The following is a 26,739-nucleotide window of genomic DNA, read 5'->3' on the forward strand; positions in this document are numbered from 1 at the left end:
CTGGTTTATTTTGGGGACTGGCAAAGAAGCCCCTACCCCTGGGTGAGGCTTGGGGAGACAATCTAAGTAAAGGTCTTTGAAAAGTAAATTGCTACGTAAATTCCCATGGTAATTAGTTTTTCAAAATAGATTTCTATCGATAGCTTTTGTTTTGACATTGCGTAGATTTCTCCTCCTCCTCCTAACAAAGCTGTGATTGTTCTTATCAGTGTACTTTAACATATTTGATTAGATGAGGCAGCACCCAGAAGTCTCTTCAGTGCAGATTCTGAGCTCTCTAAATCTCCAGTTAGAGGAGAGCTGTTTCCGACCTGGACCTTGATTTGATAAACATGCTAATTAAGATGGGTTCACACCAGTTCTTAAATAAGTAAATCCAAAGCTTCTAATTCCTGAGAGCTGTGATTTGCCCTCTCCTCATATTATCTATTTCCAGAGCATCGATCAATAGAACTTGAATCCCAGAGGGAAGGAGTCCTCTGACTGCCTCTAACCCAATCATATATAAGTTTATCTCCATATGGAGTCCACAGAACAAAAGGTAAACTTCTAGAGGGCAGGGGCTGGCTTTCCTTTGCTCTTTCTATTACCTTGTACTTGACCTTTGTTGTGGTGGGTCAGTTCTGATAGACTCTTCCTGAGTCCATGGACTTGTTCATGAGATTTTCTTGGCAAAGATCTTAGGTTGCCATTTCCTTCTTGGTATCCCCATTTTGCAGATGAGAAACTGAAGCAAATAGACATTAAGTGACAAGACCAGAGTCAACCAACTAGTGTCTGAGGTCACACTTGAACTCAGATCTTCCTGACTCCAGGCCAGCTGCTCTATCCACTGCACCACCTAGATGTCCAAATTGGTTTTAGTAGACACTTCATATCATAAATGATTGTAGGACTAGAGTGCCTCTGAGGAGCTGAGAAGCTCTCCCCTGATGTTCTAGGAGATTCCCGGGGATAATAGCAGCTGCTTTAGGACCCGGTCTCGACTCTGGCCCCTAGATTGGAAATGGGGTTCTCAGAACTCCGACACCGGGGTCTTTTTCCGTCCCAGGGGTCTTTTTCCGTCCCATGGTCTCTAGCTGAACTGTCATCTCGCTCCCAGCACAGGAACACTCCTCGGCGTTTGGCTTAAATCCCCCGGGCACCAGGTAAAGAAAGGACAAAAGGGCCCAGGAAGGGGAAGGGGTGCCAAGCGTCCACTCGGGAGATTCGAGAGCTGAGGGCATCTCTGAAAGTCTGGCGAGTGCCCGGGGCGGGGCCAGGGGCAGAACCTGGTGATTGACAGGGGGCGGACCTGCGAGGCAGGTCCTTAAGAAGGGAGGAGGAGGCGGAGGAGGGAAAGTCTAGAAAGGGCCAAAGGGAGGCGGGGTGGAGAAGCACACACACACGCAGAGACACACAGAAGCAGGGAGAAAAAAAAAGAAAGAAAGAAAGAAAGAAAGCCGGCGGGCAGACAGCTCTTTGCCGGCTCAGCCGCCAGGCGCTTCGCTTTCCCCGGCGTTTTCATTCAAAGCCAAGAGCGGCCCCAGGCACCCCAGTTCTGCTCCGATTCGGGCCATGGCCAAAGGCGAGGGCGCAGAAAGCGGTTCTGCCGCTGGGCTGCTACCCCCCAGCATCCTCCATGGTGAGGAGAACGGCCGGACACAGGTGAGAAGAAAGGCGAAGTGGAGGAGTAGGATGGTGGCGACTCAGGGTTGAAGGATCACAGGTCGGGGGATGGCAAATGACTGGAGGGGTAGGAGGGCTCAATATGTGGGGGTACATACTGGGGAAGGGGGGCATACGAGGAAAAGAGATGACAAAAGGGTAATAAGGCTTGGAGCCTGGAGGTTGTAGGATGGGGGGAGCCTTGGATCTGGGGAGCAGAATCTCGGGACACAGAACTGCTGAGAGAATTGGGAACGAGACAGCACAGGGGGAGGGAGGGGTTTAGTTAGAAAAGGGGGAGCAGCTGGTGGTGGCTGTGGATCCCGAGGAAGAGTGTATGTGGCAAGGTGGAATATATTTAGGGGAGATGGATACGGGGAAGAGAAAAAAAATTCTAGAGAAAGGGGATCTTCTTGAGGTTGGGGAGGAGCACAGGTAGAAGGCATATAGGGCTGGTGAAGATGGGGAGGGCTAGGAGAGGAAATCTCGGTGTAGGGGCACAGAGCTGGCAAAGCTTAGGGCCAGCACGGGGAGGTTCCATTCCGGGACCAGGGATGTGGAGAAAGTCCTCAGCTCTTCGGCGAATTTCTTGGGGAGGTGGTCGGGAGGGGCTGATTTCAGCTGGCCGAGTGAGCTGGGAAGGGGGTTAGAGAGGAATAAGAGTCGGACCCAATGGGAAGAATGATTAGTGAAAGAGTCCTGCGGAGGACAGTGTTCTCCCTGGAGACCTGGGCTTGATAGGGTAACTGGGGAGTGGGAGGGTGGGAGAGGCGGAGGGAAGGGGGAGGCTAAGGTGGCGTCAGGTTCGGGGTACAGGTTTCGATGTAGCTCAGGTGGGGCGGGGGGCTGGAGCAGGCAAACAGCCCTACTCCCTCCCCCACCCTCCTTCCTCTCTCTTCTCGTATAGCCTGGCCCATCCGCTGCCGGCTCCACGTGGTAGTTAGTGAGTGACTCCGCTATGCCTCATCCGGCCGGGCTTCCCGGTTCCCCGGCTCCCGGAGATCCCATAGCTAGATCCCCACTTAGCGTCTGGGACGGGGCCTCGGAACTCCTAGACTCCGGGACTCCAAGACCCAGCCTTCCCTTCAGAGCCGGACTTTCCCCTCAGGTTCATTCATGGGAACCGAGGCGCCGTTCTTAAAGGGGACGAGGCTGAGCCTTGCTGAGGGAAGCAGAACACACCGGAGGGATGGAGACATAGAGATGGAGGGGAAGTTTTTAGTTCTGCCAGCCGCCCTGCTTCCCCGACTCCATCTGGCTGGGGGTGAAGGTGCTGCTGGGAGGCTGCTCTGGCTCTTGCCTGCTCCTATCTGTGTCTTGGCAAAGTTGCGGGTTTTGCAGGGGCCGGACCGTTGGGACACACAGTCCGGCTCCATCCCGGCCAAGAAGCTCAGACCCCGAGGTTGCCTCCTCTTGCCCCCTGCCCCCTCTCTTGTCCCGCTGGTTGGTGATCCCACCACTCCCTGTCCCCGCCCATTCCTGGGGCTCTCGAATTAATTTTAGAAGCACACTACAGTGTATCGGGTTGGGCTAGGCAGGGCATTTGTCTCTTGTCTGCCCCTGCTGCAGTCCCTTCCCCCCTCCATTCTGGGAGATACTTGGAGCCTAGGGTGCTGGGGTAGGGGGTCTTGGGTCAGACCTCTCTTCCTTCTTTCCCACTGCTTGGGCGGTCTAGCAGAGAAGCTGCGCCTGGAATTCTGAGATGAATCTTTACCTTTTAATTTTATTAATTGCTCCTCTAAAGGGGCTCCCATTTCAGCTGTTAATCTGTCCATGATGAGTAATTCTAGTTTCCCCACCCCCACCGTGGTCTCATCATTCTCCCCCGCCCTTTTCAGAGTTTAGGAAGAGAAGTTGCAGAAAATCAGTTCAAGTTTATTAAATGTATACCTAATGTGCCCCAGGCCAAGGGAAAGAGAATTTAGTCAAGTCATTCCTTTCCTCATAAAGTCAAATTGTAGGCTTTTCAGTCCATTTAGCAGAGGAAGAAACTGAGGCCCAGGGATAGGAAGGAACCTACCCACAAACCAGAATGAAAAGTTATTGGCTGAGCTGGCTGGGAATTCAGGTTTTTAAGCCCTTTAGCCTTCTTGGCTAGGCAGCTTGAAGGGAAAAGAGCCCAATGTCATTTGGTTCAACAAGTATTTAGTGAGTGCTCACCGAAGATATGGGACATCTATAGTTTCTCCTAGAACTTCCAGCAGAGAAGCCTAAACTTTCTGAAGGTGACCAGAAGATCTCAAGGTAGCTCGAGGTCTGTGCTAAGGCTCTTAGCACTGGGGCCAGTTCCTAATGACCACTTACCGGCAGTCTAGAGAGCATTCTCCATCCAGGCTCTGGGGAACTCTACCCGCCCCCAGGCAAAATGAAGTTCTTGGGGCCTGGAGGATCCTGGAATCTTGGGATGGATTTTCCTTCTTAGGCACCAGCCCAACCCCCATCCTGCTCCAAAAGCTATGGAGACCTTGATGGACCCAGATGGAAGGAAGCAGCTGTGGGCCTAGGCTTAGAGGGCTGAGACCCTGGGCTAGGCTTCCCCTCAGCCCTTATAGATAGGTCTATTCAAAAGGAGGGTGAGTGAGACCTGGTCCTGGGTAGGTAGGTGGGGGCAGAGTTGGGCCCAGGTCCCAGATGCCTTGAAGAAGATTTTCAGGTTGTGGTAGTGCTAGGCAAGGGACTGGTTGAGCTGTTGAAACCTGCTCAGTTTTCCTTATTCCCTAAAGTGTCTTCCCCTGATTAGAGACTGTCTTTGGGCTGGGAGTGGGAAGTAAAGGGGAGAAGAGCTCTTAGGTTACCCCAAAAGTTGAAGGTCCAGCTTGGAGGTGGGGATAAGGATAGGCAAAAGTCAGAGCTCTTTCCTTCCCACCTCTTTTCCTTTTATTTGCCATTCCTCTTCTCCCTGCCCCCAGTCTCCAAAAAGGAACATTTCTTGTTTCTCCTTGAAGTGAGGAGTGGCCTGGCTATGAGTGGGAGAAGGGAGGGGATGGAGAACCAGGGAGCCTATTGGATTGGGGGAGGGACCCTGAAAAGAGAGCTTGTTGGCCCTGACAGTGGGGAACTGGGACTATCTGCTCCCATGGGGACTTGCTGGACAAGCCCCCATTGAACTGCTTCCTGTCTCTACAGAAGGATAGGACCAAGCAGCTGACCATCTGCAATAAGCTCTGCTATGCTGTGGGGGGCGCTCCCTACCAGATCACTGGCTGTGCTCTGGGCTTCTTCCTCCAGATCTACCTACTGGATGTGGCTCAGGTAAGTTACTAGCTCTAGGCTGTTTCTGGGCACCATGTATGCCAGGGTATGGGCCTCCCCTCCCCTCTTCCTTTCCCTACTTATTTCCCCTGAAGGTTATAGAGCCATAGAATGTCAGAGTGGGAGAGAGCTGAGATCATGGGATGTGAGAGCTGAGAAGGACCTGAGATTGGGATGTTAGCACTAGGAAGGAGCCTCAATTGCTTAGTCTAAGGTGTTCCAAGTCTACTGACAGATGGGGAAACAAGGCCCAAAGCCCTTAAGTGAGTTTCCTAAATTCATAAAGCCAAGTCATTGACAGAGTTGTCTTCTGATCTAATGATGTAAATAGAGCTTGAAGATTGCAAAGCTCTGTACATATGTTGTCTCATTTGTTCTCACAGCAACATTGGGAGGTTTGTGCTCTTATTGCCTCCATTTTATTTATTTTTAAGGAAAGTATTTTTATTATTGGCTTATTTTGTTATTTATTTGTTTGTTTTTAGAAAAACAAATTGTCCCCATTTTAAAGATAGGGATAGTGAGGCTAAGAAGAGTAAAGTGACTTGCCTGGGGTCACATAGTTAATATCTGAGGTAGGATTCAAACTCAGGGCTTTCTGATTCCTAGCTGCTTGGCAATTGGAAGGCTCTATCCCTTCAAAAATGATTTAAGAGAGGACTCCCTGGGCCTGGGTTATCCTTGTTCCAAAGGCAGATATAGATGAAGGTGGAGGTGGAGGTGGAGAGAGAAGGGAAGACTAAGAATGCTTTCTTCCTCCCTTTGCAATTGATGAAAGGAAGGAGGGGATATAAGGGAACAGGAAGAAGTCTGGGCCTGATGAGGTGGGGGTCAGCAGGGGGAAGCCTGCCTGTTGGTAGTGGTTGGCCAATTTGTTCCAAGAAGAGATGGGCACACCATGTCCCTGGCTTAGGGGCAAGCAGGGGCCTTGGCATGAGGTTTTCAGGGAGTGGTTGTTAGCTGATGGGGAGGGCCGAGTCTGACCCTTTTCCCCTCATTGTTACCACAGGAGATGGGGTGGGGGTGGAGGGAGGCTGGGAACTGGAGCACCGAAACTCTCAGAGGGTAACAGTGGCTGAGCCCATCCAGGATGAGTTTGGTGCCAGGTCCAACCTAGCCCATCCTCCATGCTTCTGGCAGGGGGCACTGGTTCTTCTGGGAAGACTTTGCTTATTCTTCTGAGGAAAGGCAGAATGTGAAGCTGAATTGATTTCCCCAGAAGGAGAAAAGGGACATTGCTTGGTTGGGGGACTGACCCTTTTTTTCAAGCAGAGAAAGCCACAGGGACATCAGAAACCCAACTGAAAGGACAAATAATGGATCCTTAAAAGTATGTTTTAGAAGGGAAACTGAAACTAAGAGAGGGAAAGCTGAAGTCAATTCAGCAAAGATTTATTAAACCTCTAGGAGAAGGACAAGAAGGTAGCTAGGCAGTTCAGGGAATAGAGCACCAGTCCTGGAGTCAGGAAGACCAAGGTTCAAATCCAGCTTTAGATACTTCCTAGCTGTGTGACTCTGAGCAAGTCACTTCACATCCAATTGCCTGACAAAAAGATCCACTGGAGGAGGATATGGTGAACCACTTCAATATCTTTGCCAAGAAAATCTCACGAATAGCTATGGTCCGTGAGATCATGAAGAGTTGGACACAAGTGAAGGACTGAACAACAGGGGAGAGAAACAGAAAGATTAGGTTCCTGTCCTCAAGCAGTTCATAACCCAACAATTCAATTTCGGACTTCAGGAGTCAATCAGATGTTTACACAAATGGTGAGAAAGGCAAGACTGAGCCTTGGTCAGAGACACCCCTCCCAAGTGCTAGGAGAGGGAGGGGCTTATGACCACTCCCTTTGCTAACAGTAATTTAACATTCCCCACCATAAGTCTTTCAGGATTGTCCCAGGTCACTGCATTGCTGAGAGTAGCCAAGTTTTCACAGATTATCATCATCCAATATTGCTGTTGCTGTGTACACTGTTCTCCTGGTTCTGCTTATTTCCACTCTGCATCAGTTCATATAGATCTTTCCAGCTTTTCTGAAATTATCCTGCTTATCCTTTCTTATGGCACAATAGTCTTCCATCACCAACATGTACCACAGTTTGTTCAGCCATTCTCCAATTGATGGGCATCCCTTTAGTTTCCAATTCTTTGCCACCACCAAAAGAGTACAAGCTGACTTTTAATGGCCAGATAAGCCTCTGACAGAGAAGGATGATGGGAGGAGGAACCCCAAGCCTGGGGTGATCTCCTAAGCTCTGAGGGCCATAACTGGCTCTTTTGTGTACCTCTGTTGCCCCAGCCAGTGGGGTGGTGAGTGGCTGTTGGATGACTGTTGGTTCTCCAAGATCCACGTCCAAAGAGAGAATTCCCATACCCGTGATATGGAGAATTTCCACACCCATCCAGAGAATTCTCACATCAGGACTTTTCTCATGCTCTCAGTAAAGTGTAAGAAATGGTTCCTCCTATGTAGGATCAGTCCAGTGGGAAAGAGAAAAACCTCATCATAATTACCATAATTACAGTTAGGAAAATCTCCCCTTTCTATGATGTGGTTTTCTTAGGAATTCATTTTTTTTAAGGTTTTCAACATTGTAATGGAGGTAGTGGAAGGATTGTTTTTTCCAGATGAAGAAATTCAGGCCCAGAGAAGGAAGTGATTTATACAAGATCACATAGCTAATTAGGACTTGAAACCAGGACTCTTGACTTCAGCTGCAGTACTTTGCCCCTACATCCCAATGCCACTAGGGTTAGGCCCTGACCATGAGGACTATAAGAGGGCAGAGAAGGAAAAGGTCCCAGGGAGCTTCCTGGGAGGGCTTCCTGGAAGAGGGGGGTTGAGTTGGACTTTGGAGAGCATGTGATCTTAGAGGATGATAAAGAAAGGGTTAAGTCTGAGAGCCAAGCCTGGAATGAGCAGGGAATGTGGTGTGTGCATGCTCAGACAGTGAGACCCAGTCAGTCTGGCTGGAGTTCGAGGTTTAGTTTGTATTTTCAGTCAAGTGTTGATAAGCTTTCCTCAAACGGTTCTATGTGCTAGGTGTGTTGTATTCTCCTTGAGAAGACAGCTAAGGTGGGACCAAGCTATGATGGAAAACCCTGAACCCTAGGCAATAGGGAACTATTGAAGATTTTTTAATAGGGGAGTTGATGAATTCCCAAGTTAACTTTTTTTTTTTACTTTCTAAAATAAATCCTTGCCTTCTGCCTTAGAATCCATACTAAAGTATTGGTTCCAAGATAGAAGAGCAGTAAAGGCTAGGCAATGAGGGTTAAGTGACTTGCTCAGGGTCACACAGCTGAGGTCATATTTGAACCCAGGACTTCCCTTCTCTAGGCCTGACTCTCAATCCACTGAACTATGTAGTTCCCCTCAAGTTCTTCGTTAGAAAGGTCACACTGGTTTGTAGACTATGGAGAAACCAGTTGAAGGCACTGGACTTTAATCAAGTCTGGAGTTAGAAAGGTCTGGGTTTACATCAGACATTTACTAGCAGTGTGACCCTGAACACATTTCCTGACTTCTGTCTGCCTCTTATCTTTGAAATGGGGATAATAATAGCACTTATTTCCTAGGGTTGTAAGGATCAAATGAGATAATATTTGTAAACTACTTAGCACATAGTAGGTGATATATAAATGATTTATTCTCTTCTCTGGGCAGCTAGGTGGCAGAGTAGAGAGAGTGCCAAGCCTGGAGTCAGGAAGATTTCTCTTCCTGAGTTCAAATCTGACCTCAGAAACTTACTAGTTGTGTGACCCTGGGCAAGTCACTTTCCCCCATATGCCTCATATTTCCTCCTCTATAAAGTGAGCTGGAGAAGGAAATGGCAAACCATTCTAATATCTTTGCCAAGGAAAACCCTAAATATGGTCATGAAGAGTGAGACACGACTGAAAACAACTGAACAACTACATTTCCCTTCTCTTCCACTTTTCTTGTCTCTTTGTAGAAATACCTACCTCTCATGCCACCCACCTCTCCTGGCTGGTGTGAGGAAGGTGCTTTGCATCTCACAGAATTCCATATAATCATTACAGAAATGTTATGTAAGGTGTTGGCAGAGTCAAAAAGCTTCATAAGGTTCATGTGTGGGCAGATCAGAGGAGAAAGTGCTGGAAGGAATCTCGGAGACCAACTCCCTAATTTTATAGATGAGTGTCTGAGGTCCAGACATGACTTGCCTAAGGTCATACAGTTAGTAAAGAAACAACCAGGGTTTGAACTCAGCAAAGTCAGCACTTTGCCTATCATATAACACCCAACGTCCCCTCTTTTACGTTAGCTGTCCTTAGGTTGTCTGTTGATATACAGTATTGATTCTAAGACAGAAAGTCAGGGTTAAAAAATAAATGTCCTGCAGGGGCAGCTAGGTGGTCCAGTGGATAGAGAGCCAGGTCTGGAGTTGGGAGATCTTGGATTCAAATCTAGTTTCAAAATATGGAAGTATGGTTTGCATGATAATAGAAATATGGCCCAAATCAAATTGATCACCATCTCTACATATGTTGAAAATTGTAATTACTTGTAATAGGGAAAATAAAGTCTTTTTAGAAATTAAAAAAAAATCTGGACTCAGATGCTTCCTAGCTGTGTGACCCCGGGCAAGCCACTTAACCTCATTTGTCTAACCCTAGAATTACTGGAACAGAAAATAAGAGGTTTGGGTTGTTTTTTTAAAATATTTTTTAAAAGTAAAGTTGTTGTTTTTTAAAGATCCTCCCCATCTCCTCCCAGCCACTGCTCCCAGACAGCTGGTTGTTAAACATCTATCAGCAAATCCTTGAATATGTAAGATATGTTAGAAAGAAGGCTAGATTTTCCTTGAAAGATCTTTTCAAAGGAAGAGAATGTTTGATTTTTAAAGTTTGTTTTCCCAGTGCCTAACAGGGGCTGTTGTATAGTAGACCCTCTAAAAATTCTTGTTTACTAATTAGATCTTGAATCGTAGGAACTGGATTTGAACCTCAGCTCTGCTACTTATCCCTGTGTGACATTCAGCTAGCCACTTAACCTCTTTGGGACTCAGCTGTAAAACTATGAGGTTGGGGAAGGGGGCTTATAAGATGTCTTCCCTCTCTACATATATATCCCATTATGGTTCCTACTAGCAATCTTTTGAAAATCATGTTTTTAAATAATTGAAGGAAATGCCAGATTGAAGTTCGAGATTAGTAAAATTAAAGATGTCTTTTGTTTCTCATTCCAAGTTCTCAGTCCAACTTTTCTGTCATGTCCAACCCTTCATGACTCCATTTGGGCTTTTCCTGGCAAATACTGAAGAAGTTTGCCATTTCCTTCTTCTAGGCAAACAGAGGTTAAGTGACTTTCTCAAGTTCACATAGTATGGTTAAATTTGAACTCGGGCTTCCCAATTCCAGGTCCAGCACTCTACTGCACCCCCTAGCTGCCCTTCTCAGAGATCCTCTAGAGATGGGAACAAAGGAGGCTTAGAGGGGTTGTGGGATCTACCCACAGTAACATAGGGAGTCGGTAAACTTAGAACTCAAGTCTTTGAATTTGAAATCCAATCCTCTTCCCTGAAGAGCAGCCTAAGGCTTCTTCTCTCAAACCCCAGCCTCTACCATAGCTCCCACTCCTGTAGTCAGTGAGCACTTGAAGACTGAACTGGCCAAAGAAGATGGATAAGCTGGGGCATTTGTCAAGGTAGTAAGTAAACTACCATTGGGATCTTGAATAAGCCACTGTCCCCTCTGAGCCTCAGTTTCTTCATCTGTAAAATGGGAGTATTGAACTAGACCAGGGGTTCTTAACCTGGGGTCTGTGAACTTGTATAATTTTAATAAATTGTACTTTAGTATAACTAGTTTCCTTTGCTATCCTGTGTGGTTTATTTATGTATTTAAAAACATGATTTAGATGGGGATTGTGGGCTTCTCCAGGCTGACAATGGGACCACAATATAAAAAGGATGGAGAACCATCTCTCTAAGATTCATTCCAGCTTTCTCTGATTGCCCCCAGATGGTTTGATATAGGGGAGCCCCTCTGGCTTAGGGTAGTCACTTGGCCTCCTAACTCACCTTTCTCATCATCTCTCCCCCAACCTTCCATCAGGTGGACCCCTTCTCTGCTTCCATCATTCTGTTTGTGGGCCGTGCCTGGGATGCCATCACTGACCCATTGGTTGGGTTTTGCATCAGCAAATCTTCCTGGAGTCGTCTGGGGCGCCTGATGCCCTGGTAAGAACAGATACCCTGGACAATCCTCTTTCCCTACCCCCTCTAGCTGATGCCCGTTTCCCTACTGCCTCTAACATTGCTGGGTAGCCTGTGTACCTGTTACCTGTTTTGATGAACCAAGCTCCAGGGTTACAAGCTTCAGAATGGGGAAAGATGACGCAGGATTTGGGGCTGGCCTGGGGTTGACGTAAGCAGCCAGGGGTTGTAACCCTGGTCTAGAACCTCCTGTATTACTGATCCATGGCCTGCCCTCTGCGTATTTTTAGGGAGCTCCTGGTCATTCCCCTGTGGTTGGCATAGGAGCCGATCCAGGATGGCCTCTTCCAAGCAGACTGGGCACAGTGCCTAGGACTTGGCCCTTACTGATTTCCTTTCTTGCTTACTTGGCTAGCAGTCTAAGGCTCATTTTCTAGGCATGCACCCCAATATCAACCAGGGAAGTCTCGTCTACCCCAAATAGTGTTAGATCTATAGTCTCCCTGTCCCTCTTCTTGGAGCAATCCTAAGGATAAGGCCCAAATGCCCTGGTCATTTTCTCCCCAGAGCTCCCCGGCCTTCTGTGCTATGTGGAGGGGAGGAGGAGACCTGCTTTGCTAAGTTCTCTTCATAGGCTTAGGCGGGCTTTGGGCAGGAGGAAGAAGCCACTTTCTGCCCATTGGTTCTCTCCCTTCTCACCAACCCTCCCTGCCCTTTTTGCTTGTTCACCAGTATGCAACAAAGTCCTTAGCAGCTGGGGTTGGTGCCAGGGGGTGAGGGACTGGATAGGCAGCCTTCAGGGTTTCTCCAGCCCCCAGGATTTTTCTGAAAGAACTTTAATCCATTGCCTGATTGTTTGAAGAAGGGAGGAGGGGAGTGGCAAAGGACAGGGTATGAGCATCCTGCACCAGGAGATGGTGTGGACAGATGTAGAATAGTGGAAGGGGCCCTGGATTTGGCATCAGAGGGCCTGGGTTCAGATCTTGGCTTACTTCCTTTGTGACCTTGGACAAAACATTTCCTCTCCCTGGGCCTTGGTTTTCCTCTCTCTAAAAAGAGCTTTGGACCAGATTAAAACTTAAAGTCCTTTTTTAAAAAATCCTTTCAAGCTTTAAAATCCTGTGATCCTAAAATGAACAGACTGCCGGATGGGTTGGGGGGGGGACGGGGTTCTGGTTCCCTACAGGACATCCTGCCTGTTGCTTGGGGGGGACAGGGTGTGCCTCCTGTTTGGTTGAGCCTCCCCTCCCCATCTATCTCCGTGAGGCTGGGGCGCCTGCCTACTCCTGGGACCCCCCACCTAGCCCTCCTGTCTTCAAAGGTCTGGCCAGCCCTTCCCACCCCTTGCCTGGCTTCCTTTCCCATGCAGTTGCCCCAACTCTGGGCCAGGTCCCGAGGCCAAAAGTCTTTGATCCAGACCCTCCCTAGGATGAGAATGCTTTGGGGGCGTTTATTTTTTTTTATATCAGTCATTCTTCACCTGCTTCCGCCTCCCCCTCCTCCCTGACTTCATGTCCTCCTAGGCACTGGCCCGTCAGGGGCCGGGAAAGGGGGAGACAAGAGATCTATCTGATCTGGGCTCCAAAATTCCACCCCGCTCCCTCCTTAGCCTTGGGACCTTGGACAAGTCACTGCCCTTGAGGGAGGCTTGTTTTACTGCTCTCCAAGAGAAAAGGGCTGGACTAGATGACCCGGAGCTCCCTTTTAGTTCAAGAAATCCCCGGATCTCAGGGCTTGGCCCTGGCTGGGGAGGGGGCCCAGGTGGAGGCAGACCGGGGAAGCCCAGCTGAGGCAGCCTGGCAGAGTTTCCGGACTGGCGGTAACGAGGAGGTGTGGCTCAGCCCCGCGGCATCTCCCCACCCGGCTCAGCCAATGGGGAGGCAGGGTGTGGCCGGGGGCCGGTTCCCCAGCTGGGCGAGGTCAGGGGTTACTCCCAGTCAAACTCCTGCCTCTGCGCTGGCAGGCTTTCTCCGCATCCCTGGAAGGAGTCGGCCAGTATGTATGCTTGCTTGTGAAGGCAGGGTCGGAGTGTGAGCGTGGGAGCGAGTGCCAGCCTCAGCCCGCCCGGGAGAGCTCCTGCTCTGGCCGGCTCCCGGAAGTCCAAAGAGGGGAGCGTCCCTGAGCCACAGGCTGAGCCCTTTCTGGAGACTTCCTTGGCCTCGCCTCGTCCCCCTCCGCTCCCCCAAACAACCGAGGAGTCCAGGGGGCTCTCAGGGTCAGCCGGGGCGCCCAGCTGCCGGCCCTCCCCCACCCCCTCCCCTGAATGATCTGGATGTCTGCTCCCTTAGACTGCAAACTCCGAGAGGGCAGGAACTGTGTCATTCCTGTCCTTGTGGCCTCAGCACCTGCAACAGGATTCAATAGCAACAGTAGCAGAGGACAGACAGCCGGGGAGCCGGAGTACTGCAGTAACCCGAATAGGAAGAGTTGGAGTAATTGTAACGCTAGTAGTAGTAGTACCAGTAGCCACTGGTAGTAGTAGTTAAAAGTAGTGGTAACAATCATACCAGTAGTAGTAGTAACTGCAGTAGAAGCAATGATGGTGGTGGTGGAGGGAGTCATTGAATAAAAATCGTGTAATAATGATAATAATAAAAGCACAGACTAGGGGCCTCAAATGCCCCTGACTGTGTGGCTGGCTGTGGACCTGTCCTGGGGGAAGGTAATGGAGGAAGCACCCTGGGTTTGGGGCATTCCTCAGCTCCCCCAGACCCTTCTCTGCTCAGGGCCTCTTTCACGGTAACCGAGGGGGAAGAAATAGAAAGGTGACATTGGTTGCTTACCAGGTGCCCAGGAGAGGGTTCTTGCTGTGGGGAAGCCTGTGTCCTAATGAAAGGAGACAGCTGAAAAGTAGGGAGAGGCTGGCCACAAGGTGGAGGCAGACAGTGAGTTGAGTCAGGAGTGAAGTGAACCTGGCTGGGGCCCCAGTGCTGGTGGTCCAGGCTAAGGTCTCACCTATAAGGAGAGGAGGTCACAGGGCTCGGGTATCTCTAGGATGAGATGGACACTAGATGACTTCTAAGTGCTTTATTTACCAACTTTTACCTTCTTAGTGTCCGTTTTAAGACAAGAGAGTGACAAGGGCTAGGCAATCACAGTTAAGTGACTTGCTCAGGATCACACAGCTAGGAAGTCTCTGAGGCTGAATTTGAACCCAGACTCCAGACCTGGCACTCTATCCACTGTGCTATCTAGCTGCCCCCTTATCTAACAACTGTAAAGCCAAGGATTTGACAAGTGGGGAAACAGGTTCAGAGAGAAGTCATTTATCTGGCATTGTTAGAATGCTGGAGTAGAATGGTCAATGAGCTGGTTTTTAGGGGCCCCCCTCTCAAGTTCTCTGGGATTTCAGTCTCTAATTGAATTTCCTTGCTGGGCAATAGTCCCTGCTCCCTAACCTCAACTGTCTGCTACTATACTGAGTTTGGGTTTTCTTGTGGTGAGGAAGTAACTTCTGGGAACTATAGGAAAGGCAGGACCTACCTGTAGGATGTCTGCTGCATCCTGGTCTCCTTGCTCCTGGAGATCTAGGCTGGCTACCCTCCCATCCGTTGATCTCCTCAGCGGAGAGCAGGGATAGCCTAGCAATTTTATTCATTTGGGAACTGAGGAATCAGGTGAGCAGGACCCAGTTTGGAAGACATCTTCCCCATTTGTACCTTGGCTAGGTGGCGCCTCTCTCTCAAAGTCCTCCCTAATAAGAAAGTAGACTATCCAGGCCTTCTCCCTCAGCTAATGTCTCAGCCTAAGGAACCCTCAGCTGCCTGGGGCTCTTCCTTGATGGTCTAAGGCCAGTCAGCCTGGGATATCACAGATGGTTCTGCAGAAAGAGAGAGGGAAAGGGGTGGTGTCACCAAACCCAGGGCTCTTCCCCCACGCCATGCTGTTTCACAGGAAAAGTGCTTTGTAAACCTTAAAGCACTCTATAAATACAACTTCTTGGTTTTTTTCCAACACCCAAATTCTTCCCCCACCCCCCGGATTAGGATCTAGCCTTAAACCCCATTCCATACTCTGGCCAAGAGCATAATAGGATTTAGACCTGGAAAAAAACCTTAGAGGCCATCAAGTTCAAACCTCTCATTTGTACAGAGAGGAAAATGGAGCTCGGGGCTGGTAAACTCAATTTCTCAAGGTCACGCAGTCAATGGTGGCCTAGTCAGGTGCCCTCCTCAGCTTGGAATGTGGGATGTATGACTTTAGAGAAAAAAGATCCCCTCAAACTCCGCACAGGGCGCATGAGCATGAGGAAGGACCTCTGCTCTTTTGATCTTTCTCTAAGAACAGAGGGAGGGAGGGGGGGTGCTGAGTTAAGAAGGGGGTTAGGGAGGGGGATGGAATAGGAAGGAGATATGGGGACTTTGCTCTGGCCTTACTCCCCTTTACTAACTCCCCTGTTTCCTTCCCCAAGGATAATCTTTTCCACTCCACTGGCCGTGATTGCCTATTTTCTCATCTGGTTCGTGCCCGACTTTCCCAGGAACCAGGCTTTGTGGTACCTGGTCTTCTATTGCCTCTTTGAGACATTAGTGACGGTAAGTCAGTGACCTAAATCTCAGAGGGGATCCCATGCTCCTCTCCTTTCCAGGCTTATTTTTCTTTGGGGGGGGCAGGGGGAGCTCATAGGATTTAGAACCAGTAGGTTTGGGTTGTTTTTAAACCCTTACCTTCCATCTTAGAATCAATACTATGTATTTGGTGGTAAGGACTAGGCAATGGGGTTTAAATGACTGGTCTAGGGTAGCATGGCTAGGAAGTGTCTGAGGGCAGATTTGAACCTAGGACCTCCCATCTCTAGGCCTGACTCTCAATCCATCTGCCCCAGAAGGTCTTTTAAAGACCATCTAGTCCAGATCCTTCCTTTTGCAGAAGAGGTAAATGAGGACTAGAAAGGAGTAACTGGCCCCCAAATCACACAGATTAAGCAAGTAGCAGTGGTAGGATTGGAACCCAGGTTTGGGGGTTCCAATTGTTGTTCATTCATGTTCAACTCTTTGTGTCCGTGGACCATAGTTATCCGTGGGGTTTTCTTGGCAACGATACTAGAGTGGTTTGTCATTTCTTTCTCCAGTGGTTCTTTTTTGTCAGGCAATCAGAGGTTAAGTGACTTGCCCAGAGTCACACAGCCAGGAAGAGTCTGAGGCCAAATTTGAACTTGGGTCTTCCTGACTCCCATTCCAGTTCTCTATTCACTGAACTACTGTACTCTTTCTGCTACCTGAGCTGTCTTTCCACAGGTCATTTGGCCTGTTTGGGGAAGCCACAGGTTCCCTTAGATTGGAATGAAGGAGTTCTGGAGAGAAGCAAGGGGCCTGCCTCTTCTGGTATGGCTGCCTTCCTCTTCCCCTGGCTGTGAGGCTGGATCCCATCAGCAGTTTTGGGGCCAGTTCTTGGAACCACATCTTAGAAAAGATACTGACAAGCTGGAGCTCGTCCACATCCTTAGGACAGCCAGGAAGAGAAGAGTGCTTGCTATTAGGCTATTCAAGGGCCAGCTGAAAGGACAGGGCATGTTTTGCCTGGATAAGAGAAGGCCAGTTGGGGCAGTATGCTGCCTGAAGCCTCTTTCGGTGGAGAGGGACTAGAGTTCTTCTCCTTGGTGCCCAGTGGAAACTGATTGGTCTTCTCTTTCCATCCCAGTGTTTCCATGTTCCATACTCGGCACTTACCATGTTTATCAGCACAGAACAGAGTGAACGGGATTCTGCCACAGCGTACCGTAAGTCCTTTCCTCCTTGGCATTACCCCTCATCCCTAAACTCAAGACCCTCCATGCAATTCAGTGCCCTTCCCCCAAAGGAGTGGGGACAGGCCAGCTCTGAGCTGCCTCGTCCATGGCCATTTGTCCTATCTCTCTGCCTTTCCTTAGGGCAGGGTGGGAAATATGGGCTCTGGGAAGTCTCAGCTATGCCCTTTGCCCTGTGGGGTTCCTGCTTTCAAGACAGGTTTCACCTCTCCACCTTTGCTTTTTTTTTTCTTTTACTAACAGGGATGACTGTGGAAGTGCTGGGCACAGTGCTGGGCACTGCCATTCAGGGACAAATTGTGGGCAAAGTGGACACTCCCTGCATCCAAGATCCTGACATCCCAGTGCTCATGGAAGTGAATCAGACACTCAGTACCGGCTCCCTGACTGATACGGTGAGGCCCCCTGAGGCTCTCCCAGGATCCAAGGCTTAGCTTGAGGCCCCAGGTATCAGGGGTTTCAATGGAACTGACAATTATCATAGCTCACCTGTATTATTGTTTGGTCCTTTTTAGTTGTGTCTATATTTTATGATCCCATTTGGGGAATTTTTGGCAAAGATACTGGAATGGTTTGCCATTTCCTTTTCTGGCTCATTTGACAGATAAGAAAACTGAGGCAAACAGAGTTAAGTGACTGTCCCAAGGTCACATTAGTAGTGTGTGTGTGTGTATGTAGTAAATATCTGAGATCAGATTTGAACTCGGGAAGGTGAGTCTTACTGATTCCAGACCTGGTACTCTATCCCCTTTGCCACCTAGCTGCTCTAGTTCTTCTGTAGTATAAGTCTATAGTATAAGGCCTTATGGTTATAAGCCAACTTTGTGGGGAGGAATGGTGGTAGCAACGGCATCCCCATTTTACAGATGAGACTGAGGTCTCAGTGAAATGCTACTTACCAAAGATCACACAGCTAGGTAAAATAGAATTATAGGCTTCAGAGCTAATAGAGACCTTAGAAATCATCTGGTCCAATCCCCTCATCCTTCAGAGAGGATAAATGAGAGTTAAATAACTTGACTTACAGTTAGAGCCCTTCCAGCCATGATTTTTCAAAAAAGCAAGGCTGAAATTTGAACCCAGGGCTTCTGACTCCAAATTTTGTGCACATTCTCCTAAACTAGCCCCTGCTGCCAACTAGAAAGATAGAGAGGTTTCAAGGGGCACACAATTGCCATGTTCAGGTAAAGAACGGAAGGTGTCTTAGAGTTTGGTTTCAGGTTAGACTTGCCTTGGGGAAGGTAGCTGTGGTCGCCCTACTTTGAGGGCTTTAGCAAGTATTAAGTATTAAATGCTTTCCAGGTACCAGATACAGTGCTAAGCACACTGGAGATACCTATACTGCACAAACAGAAGTTAAGGCAGATCCTAGCCACGGGGAGCTCACTACATTCTAATGGGGGAAGACAAAGAACCAGAGAGCTGGAAAAGGTGGAGGAGGAGGGGAGAGTTGGAAAGCACTTGGCAGGCACATGGTGGTAAAGTCCTGGAAAGTCAGCTGCAGAGCCTGGAAAGGAAATGAAGATTTCAGTGGCCTGGGCCCCTCACCAAAATGGAGACCACAGTAGGAGCTCCCAAAGGAAGAGGGGGGCCAGCAGGGCCAGGGACTCTCAGGATGAGAACTTGGATCATGTTTGGGTCAGGATTAGGATGGCCTCTTGTCCCTGATGAGAGGAGATTTTTGGTCAAAATGGTCTAGGTGGTTGTTGCAATATCTTTTTTTTTTTAACCCTTACCTTCCATCTTAGAATCAATACTGTGTATTAGTTCCATGGCAAAAGTGTGGTAAGGGTTAGGCAATGGGAGTTAAGTGACTTTCCCTGAGTCACACAGCTAGGAAGTGTCTGAGGTCATATTTGAACTCAGGACCTCTTGTCTCCTTCTAGGCATGGGTCTCATCCACCTAGTCACCAACTTCCCCAACCCATTTTCTCTCTCTCTCTCTCTCCCTCTCTCCCTCTCTCTCCCTCCCTCCTTCCTTCCCTCCTTCCCTCCCTCCCTCTTCTCTCTCTCTCTCTCACTCTCTCTCTCTCTCTCTTTCTTAAACCCTTACTTTCCATTGTAGAATCATTACTATATATTGGTTTCAAGGCAGAACAGTAAGGACTAGGCAATAGGGGTTATGGGACTTGTCTAGGGTCATACAGCTTGGAAGTGGCTGAGGCCAGATTTGAACACAGGACCTCCTGTCACTGCACATGGCTTTCTGTCCACTGAACCATCTAGTTGCTCCCTGGTTGTTGCAATTTCTTTCAAAAAAAATTTTTTTTTGAATTCTAGAGTATTCTGGATTCTGCTGAAGTAGCAAGCCCATTGTTCAAATTCTGATTCCTCCTCTTGCTTTTCTCTTCACCTCTTCTTTCTCCCTTTCACCTTTCCTCCTTCTTCCTTTTGCCCTTCCTCTTCTCTCTCCCTCCCTCTCCCCTTCTCCCTTTTCTTTCCTCTCTCTCCTTTCCCCTACTTCTCCATCCTTTATCCCTTCCTTCCTTTCCTCCTCCTCTCCCTCTTCCCCTTCTCCTTTCTCCTTCACCTGTCCCTCTCCTCCATTTTTCCCTTCTCCCTCCCTCTCCTGTCCCCCCATCTTTCATTGTGTTGTTTTTTATGTTTCTTCCATAGAACCTTCCTCCTTCACTTTTACTCCATACTCTGCCTCTGGAATCTTGACCATCATTTGTTTAGTTTGGAGGGGGCCAGGGGATCTTGGTGCTGATTTGCTAAGGCGTCTGCCTCACCCTCACCCCATGCTTCCTCCCCTCTGCAGAAGAATGCCTACATGCTAGCGGCTGGGGTCATCGCCTCCATCTATGTCCTCTGTGCGGTCATCTTGTCCCTGGGTGTGCAGGAACACAGAGGTGAGAGACCTACGCTGTGGAGAGAGGGGATGAGGGAAGGGAAGGTCGGTGTCTGGGGCCCTCCATCACTGGGAGTCCAAGTTCTAAACCCAGACCAGACTAAAGACCCATGCCTAGCCCCTGTCATTAATTCTGTTGTCACTGGGCCTAATCTCCTCCCTTCTCTTGGTCTCAATTTTACCACTTGTAAATTAAGGGAATTGGATTAGATGGTATCTAAGATCAGGACCTGGCTTTATAATTAACTTGCTGATTCTGGGCAAGTCACTTCTCCCCTTGGCCTCAGTTTCCTCATCTCTAAACTGGGATTAGCTGGTCTAAGATGACTGCTAGCTCTAAGTTGTGGGTTCTTTCTAACCCCAAAGTTCTAGAATCTTAGAGGATGCCCTTCTTTACCACTTCTCTACCCCTTAGCCCAGATTTGAGCCCCTAGAGTGGTCTTATTACTCCTTTCCCATAGCTTCTAGACCCCCCCCCTCCAATTTGGGGAGAAGATGAGAGCTTTAGATCTGGCTCCTCTGAGGGCTCATTTCCCAAACTGTTCCCTCTGTCCTGGGCCTGGCCCAGGCAGCTTTTTGCTTGGAGGTATGGGTCAGTGCTGCCAAGGCAGTAATGCAGAGAAAATGGGGCCTGACTGACCTCCTTCTTTCCTTCTCAGCAAGGAAAGGGAAGCCTCTGCCCTGTACCCTTGGCCTCAGGGGCAGGTACTGGCAGGACCTCCTCTGGGGGCCATCCCCAGAGGGCTTGAGACTGTGAATGGGGGCTTAGCCCTGTGTTTGTGGAGAATAAAGGCTCAGGGCTCATTATTTATCCTCCCCCCCCCCATGTAATCTTTCATTTCCCTTCTTTGACCCACAGAGCCCTGTGAGAAGAAGCAGGAGCAGCCCCCTTCTTTTTTCCAGGGACTCCGGCTGGTCATGAACCACGGCCCCTATATCAAGCTCATCGCTGGCTTCTTGTTCACGTCCCTAGCCTTCATGGTAAGACCATGGGAAGAGGGATGTGGGAGGAAGAAAGGAGTGACCAGAACATCGGGGCCCCAGGGCCCACTCTAAGAGGGACAAGGAGAGTTGGACTAAAGATGCTCAGAGCCCTGGGGGAAGGGTCTATGGGGGGGGGGGGCATTGGGACACTGGGAAAGGAAGGGATGGCTACTCAGGTTGTCTTTCTCTCCCATCCTAGCTGGTAGAAGGAAACTTTGCTTTATTCTGCACCTATACCCTGGGCTTCCGGAATGAGTTTCAGAATCTGCTCCTGGCCATCATGGTGGGTCCCACACACAGGGGTGTGAACGAGGTGGGGAGGAGAGCTGGCTGGGGCTGGTGGGCAGGCTTGGAGGGGGAGGGGAGCCAGGAGCCCAGAGGAGGAGAGAACAGGGAATTCTTTATTCCTGCTTCTAGCAGGCAGGCTGAGGTGGGAATGAGAAAAACACTCCTCCATGCGTGCGTGTGTGTGTGTGCGCGTGCGCGTGTGTGTGCATGTGAGAGAGAGAGAGAGAGAGAGAGACAGAGACAGAGACAGAGACAGAGACAGAGACAGAGAGAGATGGAGAGGGAGAGAGACAGAGAGACAGAGACAGAGAGAGAAGAGTGTGTATCTATCTATTTCTGTCCATCTGTCTGTCATAAGTGTGTGTGTCTGTGTGCCCATCTGTGTCCTAGGGCCAGTGATCTGGGAGGGGTAATGAGCCAGCCAAAGGTACCCAGATGGGTCAGAATCTTTACTCTTGTTTCTGTGGGACTTTAAGGTTTAAAAGATGTTTTATTTCGGTTTTCCTCATGGTATCCCTGGGAGGTCATGCATATAGGTAGTGTTAACCCATTTTATGACCAGAGAACAGAGGCTAAGAAGAGGGGGCAACTGGCTCAAGGTCGCCCAGGCAGTAAGTGTCTGAGCTCCTGGCCCATGCTTCATCCAGGGACCCCAGTACTCTCAGGGAACATGAAGGTGGATCCCCTTCTTGGGGGCATATTTGAGAGAACAGGACAAGTATGTCCTTGGTTTAGTCACTAGATTATATGGTGATGGTGGCCTCTCTCTCTCTCTCCCTCTCTTCTCTCTCCCTCCCTTCCTCTCTCTCTCTCTCTCTCTCTCTCTCTCTCTCTCTCTCTCTCTCTCTCTCTCTCTCTCTCTCTCTCTCTCTCTCTCTTTCTCTCTCTCCCTCTCTCCCTCTCTCTCTCTCCCTCTCTCCCTCTCTCTCTCTCCCTCCCTTCCTCTCTCTCTCTCCCTCCCTTCCTCTCTCTCTCTCTCTCTCTCTCTCTCTCTCTCTCTCTCTCTCTCTCTCTCTCTCTCTCTCTCTCTCTTTCTCACACACACACACACACACACACACACACACACACACACACACACACACACACACCCTCCAGTCTACTAGACCCAATCAGGAGAGACCTAGGTTGGAATCCTGGCTCTGATACATACTGGCTATGTGACTTTAGGTCAGTTCCTTCCCCTCTTTGGGTCTCAGTTTTCTCAGCAGTGAAGTGGGGCCTGCACTACCTACCTCCCATAGGGGGTTCTGAACCATAAAGGGCGCTAGGAGAGTGGGCTGGGATTCTTATTGGCCTGGACCCTGCCTTCTCCCAACCCAGGGGAGGCCCCACATCTCCCATGGCCGGCCTTCCTTCCTTCCCCAAGAGCGCATGCATTTGTGCTTCAGGAGGTGCCCTCAGCTCATCCTGTTCTTGTTCTCCCCAATTCCAGCTCTCAGCCACCCTTACCATCCCCATCTGGCAGTGGTTCCTGACTCGGTTTGGGAAGAAGACAGCTGTGTACCTCGGGATCTCGGTAAGGGAGAAGGGGGGGGGAGAGAGAAGGCCTGAATGTGTGAAAGGGAGCAGAGCAGGCTGGCTGCCTAGAGGTGGAAGCTGGCTGGGCTGTAAAGAATGGGGAGGGGGCAGCTAGGAAGCTCAGTGGATAGAGCCCCGGGCCTGAAGAGGACGCAGGTTCAAATACAGCCTCAGCCACTTCCTAACTACGCGACCCTGGGCAAATTACTTCGCCCCATTTGCCTAGCCCTTGCCCTTTTGTCTTGGAGTTGTTACTAAGAGAGAAAGTCAGGCTTAAAAAAATGTGTAGGACCTCAGTGGGGGAAGAACAAGGAAAGAACATTCCAGGCATGGGGAGCAGAATGCAGAAGTGGGCGAGGTGGGTGGGTGGGTGCGTGTGTGTGGTGGGGGCAGCTGTACTTACTGACTTTGTCCCTACCCCACAGTCAGCTGTTCCCTTCCTCATCTTGGTCGCCCTGATGGAGAGTAACCTGATCGTCACCTACGTGGTAGCAGTGGCTGCTGGGGTCAGTGTGGCTGCTGCCTTCCTCCTGCCCTGGTGAGTCAGAATTCCAGGGGGCTTTGCAAGGAGGCCAGTTAATGTAACTGTGGCCTTCAGCCAGTCACTGAACCTTTTCTGGGCCTCAGTTTCCACCTCAATAAAACAGGAGTTTAACTAGATGATCTCTAAGGGCCTTCCCAGTTCTAAACCCATGTACCAGTGACTGTTCTATTGATCCCCATGAGCCTTTGCTTCCTTACCTCTGAAAAGGGAGTGGGAGATGGCGTCATGGCCCAGAGAATGCTCTGAGGTCCCTTCTAACTCTAAACTAATGGTGCTATCTGATCCCCTGAGTCTTATTTTTATTGATTTAAATTTATTTTTATTTCTATTATTTAAATATATGAGTGTGTATAGAGGGTGGATGGTAAGGTGGGGAGGTGATTCTAAGCTGGATCATGGCTGGGGGGGGTACATTTGATGCTCATGCAGTACTACATGTGGTACATGTAGCTTCCACCTCTTACTCTGCAAATTTATAATATCCAGTACTCGAATAGGAAAAGAATATTCTGCCCCCAGCTTCCTAATCGCGCCACCAAAGAAAGCCTTTCTCCTTCTATGGGCCTCACTTTCCTTTTCTGTAAAATAAAAGATTTGGACTAGATCCAGTGAAAAGTTGCTAGAATCTGGAGTCCTGGGTTCAAGAGCTGGCCATGCCACTTATTGGCTATGTTAAGTTTGGGCAGAACCATTCTCTGGGCCTCAGATTCCTGCTCTGCAACATGGAGATTTTACAGAATTGTTTCTAGACGTTATTTGTGAACTCCGTATCATTGTCGAAGAGGGATCACTGTTCTCATCATCCTTGTAGGTCCATGCTGCCAGACGTGATCGATGACTTCCATCTAAAGCAGCCCGGTGCCAGGGGACACGAACCCATTTTCTTTTCCTTCTACGTCTTCTTCACCAAATTTGCATCCGGCGTCTCCCTTGGCATCTCCACACTCAGCCTTGAGTGAGTGAGTCCCTGGGGCGACTGGTGAAGGGCTTTTCCCCTGGCCCTGGAGGGCCCCCTCCTTGGGGAGGGGAGTTTGGAGGTGGGACCGAGGCCAAAGGAGCCCTCGGTGTTTACTCTGGCTCTCCCCTCCCCGGCCTTCTCCCCCAGCTTTGCAGGCTACCTGACGAGGGGCTGCTCTCAGCCACAGACCGTCAAGTTCACTCTGAAGATTCTGGTGACTGTTGTCCCCATTGGCCTCATCCTTTTGGGCTTGTTTCTCTTCAAGCTGTATCCCATTGACGAGGAGAAACGTCGGGAGAACAAAAAGGCCTTGCAGGTGCTCAGGTAGGAGTCTGCTTTGAGCTGGCAGGGGGCCCAAGCTCAGCCAAGAGAAGAATAACAGCATCCATTGTTCTAGCTCTCTAAGGTTTCCAAAGCTCCTTTCCCCACAAAATCCCTTTGAGGTTAGTAGTTGTAAGGATTCTTATCCCCATTTTATAAATGAGCAAATTGAGGTTCCAAAAGAGGAAAATGCACTGCTCGTGGCCACCCAGCTTTTCAGAGCCCAAACCACAGCTTGAACACAGGTTTCTCAATGCCCATTTCAAAGCCCCTTCTATTAGACCATTCTGTGTTACCATTTTTGCCGTAATTATACTAATATTTATTTTTAATTTTTGTCAATACCTTTTGGTTTTACATCAACTCCATTTTCTTTTTTTCCCTTAAACCTTTGCTTTCTGTCTTTTTAACAACTGTGAAACAAAAGGGCAAGAGCTAGGCAAATGGGGTGAAGTGATTTGCCCAGGGTCACACAGCTAGAAAGTGTGTAAATCCAGATTTGAACTCAGGACCTCCTGTCTTTAGGCCCAGAACTTTCTCCACTGTGCCACCCAGCTGCCCCATCACTTCCATTTTCTTAATACAGCCCTCACCAGAGAGAGACGCCTTGTTTTTGTTGTTGTTGTTCGGTCATTTCAGCCCTTTCCAGCTCTTCTTGACCCCATTTGGGGTTTTCTTGACAAAGATGCTGGAGTGGTTTGCCATTTCCTTCTCCAGCTCATTTGATAGATGAGGAACTAAAGTCAACAGCATTAAGTGACTTGCCCAGGGTCCCATAGCTAGGAGTCTGAAGCCAGATTTGAACTCAGGAAGATGAGTCTCCCTGACTACAGACCCAGCACTCTTTCTTCTGTGCCAGCTAACCACAAAGAAGGAATTAGAGACGCATTTCTCTCTTCCGCAGGACCAAGTTTGTTCAGAATGATGGCACATTTAATTGGGGGAGTTTTGTCATTGCCATTATCTCCATTTACCTTGTTAAGAGTCGTTTATGTATTTTGTTTTCCCCGGTCTGCTGATTTCAACTTGTATCAGTTCAGATCTTCCCGTGCTCAACAAAACTTGAGAAGTATTTCCTCTTTGCAGAGCATTAGAGAAGAACCATATATAGGGACATGGCCTCTAGCCTCATGGAGCTTACAATCCATCGGGAGGATAAGACACCAAGAAGCTAATTGTGTTGTACGTTATTATATGATTAGAGAGCTACAGAGGGATATATGATATCAGAGGGAGGCAGTTCTGAGGGGCCAAAGGAAATCCAGGCAGTCTTCCTGGAAGAGAGAGCACTTGAGTTGGGCTCAAAGGAATGTCTTGAAACCAGCAGATATAGAGAAGTAAGAGGACATTCTAGACACTGAGAGCTGAGTGGGCACAGAAATAGGATGCTGGGCACTGATGAATAAAGAGTAATTGGGTCTGGCTGGAGAGTAGAATGTGTAGATGCAAAGAGCCTCCACTGCCAGACAAAGGCTATTTCCAAGTGAACAAATATTACACACACACACACACACACACACACACACACACACACACACACACACACACACACGAGACACTTGCCTGAGACTCAGGAGCCTGTCTGGGGCCAGCCTGGGTGGTAGTTTGGTACCAGCCTTCTTGGCCAAGAATATCTCTCTTAGAAGGAGAGGTGGGGCCAGGGATATCGGGCATATTTCCTATGATTCCTCACATCATTGTCTTTTCCTGGTCATACAGGGAAGAAGCAGGAAGCTCTGGGTGTTCTGACACAGACTCTACAGAATTGGCCAGCATCCTCTAGGAACACGTCATGGTGCCCGAGGCCCACATCCTGCTCCTTCAGGTTCTCTGAGGAGCTCTACTGGCCCAGGCCAAGAACATGAACTCAGGGCCAAAAACCAGGCCCATCTGTAACCAGGCCACCCTAGGGGTTCATCTGGTCTCTAGGCCCCAGGGGGCCTCTAAAAGACAAGGAGTGAATACTACAGAGACTACTGAATGCACTTGCTGCTCACCGGCACTCCCAGAGCTGGGCCCTCTCTCCAAAGGAAGAAGCTCCCAGCCAGACTGACCAGCCCCAGTGGGGCTGCAACTTCGACTACCCAGAGACTGATCCCGCCCTGGGACCCCAGACACTAATGTAGAGAGAAGTTTTATAAAGAACCTAATTAATAACTTAATGACTGTGTACATATGAAATGTTTTCCTATTTGTATATGTCTGTTTGAAAAACTAGCTGCCTCGGTGCTATTAATATTATTAATTTACATAAAAAAGTTGGATAAATGGTAATAGATTTTCAGACTTGCTTCTTTGGGTATTCTTTTATAATTTGGTCTCATGTTGGCCTATATAACAGCCTGGATCCTGGGGGAAGTCAGGAGGGTGGGGAATGGGAGAGAGAGAAAGGAGATGGGAAGGGGAAAAGAGAAAAGGCAGGGAGGAGAGGAGAGAGGGAGG

General features: G+C 49.1%; 1 protein-coding gene across 2 annotated transcripts; it reads left to right on the forward strand.

The window, feature by feature from the left end:
- The first annotated feature begins 432 nt into the window (after window positions 1-432).
- On the forward strand, window positions 433-26,571 carry MFSD2A (MFSD2 lysolipid transporter A, lysophospholipid). Of its 2 annotated transcripts, none has more exons than XM_056795214.1 (14): window positions 433-541; window positions 4,774-4,899; window positions 10,984-11,108; window positions 15,496-15,619; window positions 16,725-16,803; window positions 17,074-17,225; window positions 19,592-19,682; window positions 20,541-20,662; window positions 20,865-20,948; window positions 22,389-22,472; window positions 22,900-23,012; window positions 23,830-23,973; window positions 24,124-24,300; window positions 26,017-26,571. In XM_056795214.1, the coding sequence occupies exons 1-14, from the start codon at window positions 521-523 to the stop codon at window positions 26,078-26,080; spliced, it is 1,506 nt and encodes a 501-aa protein (XP_056651192.1). In that variant the 5' UTR covers window positions 433-520; the 3' UTR covers window positions 26,081-26,571. The 2 variants fall into 2 exon arrangements, with proteins under 2 accessions (XP_056651192.1, XP_056651191.1); XM_056795213.1 differs by lacking the exon at window positions 433-541 and adding an exon at window positions 1,317-1,647.
- Window positions 26,572-26,739: the final 168 nt, after the last annotated feature.

This window comes from Monodelphis domestica, chromosome 4, assembly GCF_027887165.1.
Source record: "Monodelphis domestica isolate mMonDom1 chromosome 4, mMonDom1.pri, whole genome shotgun sequence".
Lineage (NCBI taxonomy): Eukaryota > Metazoa > Chordata > Mammalia > Didelphimorphia > Didelphidae > Monodelphis > Monodelphis domestica.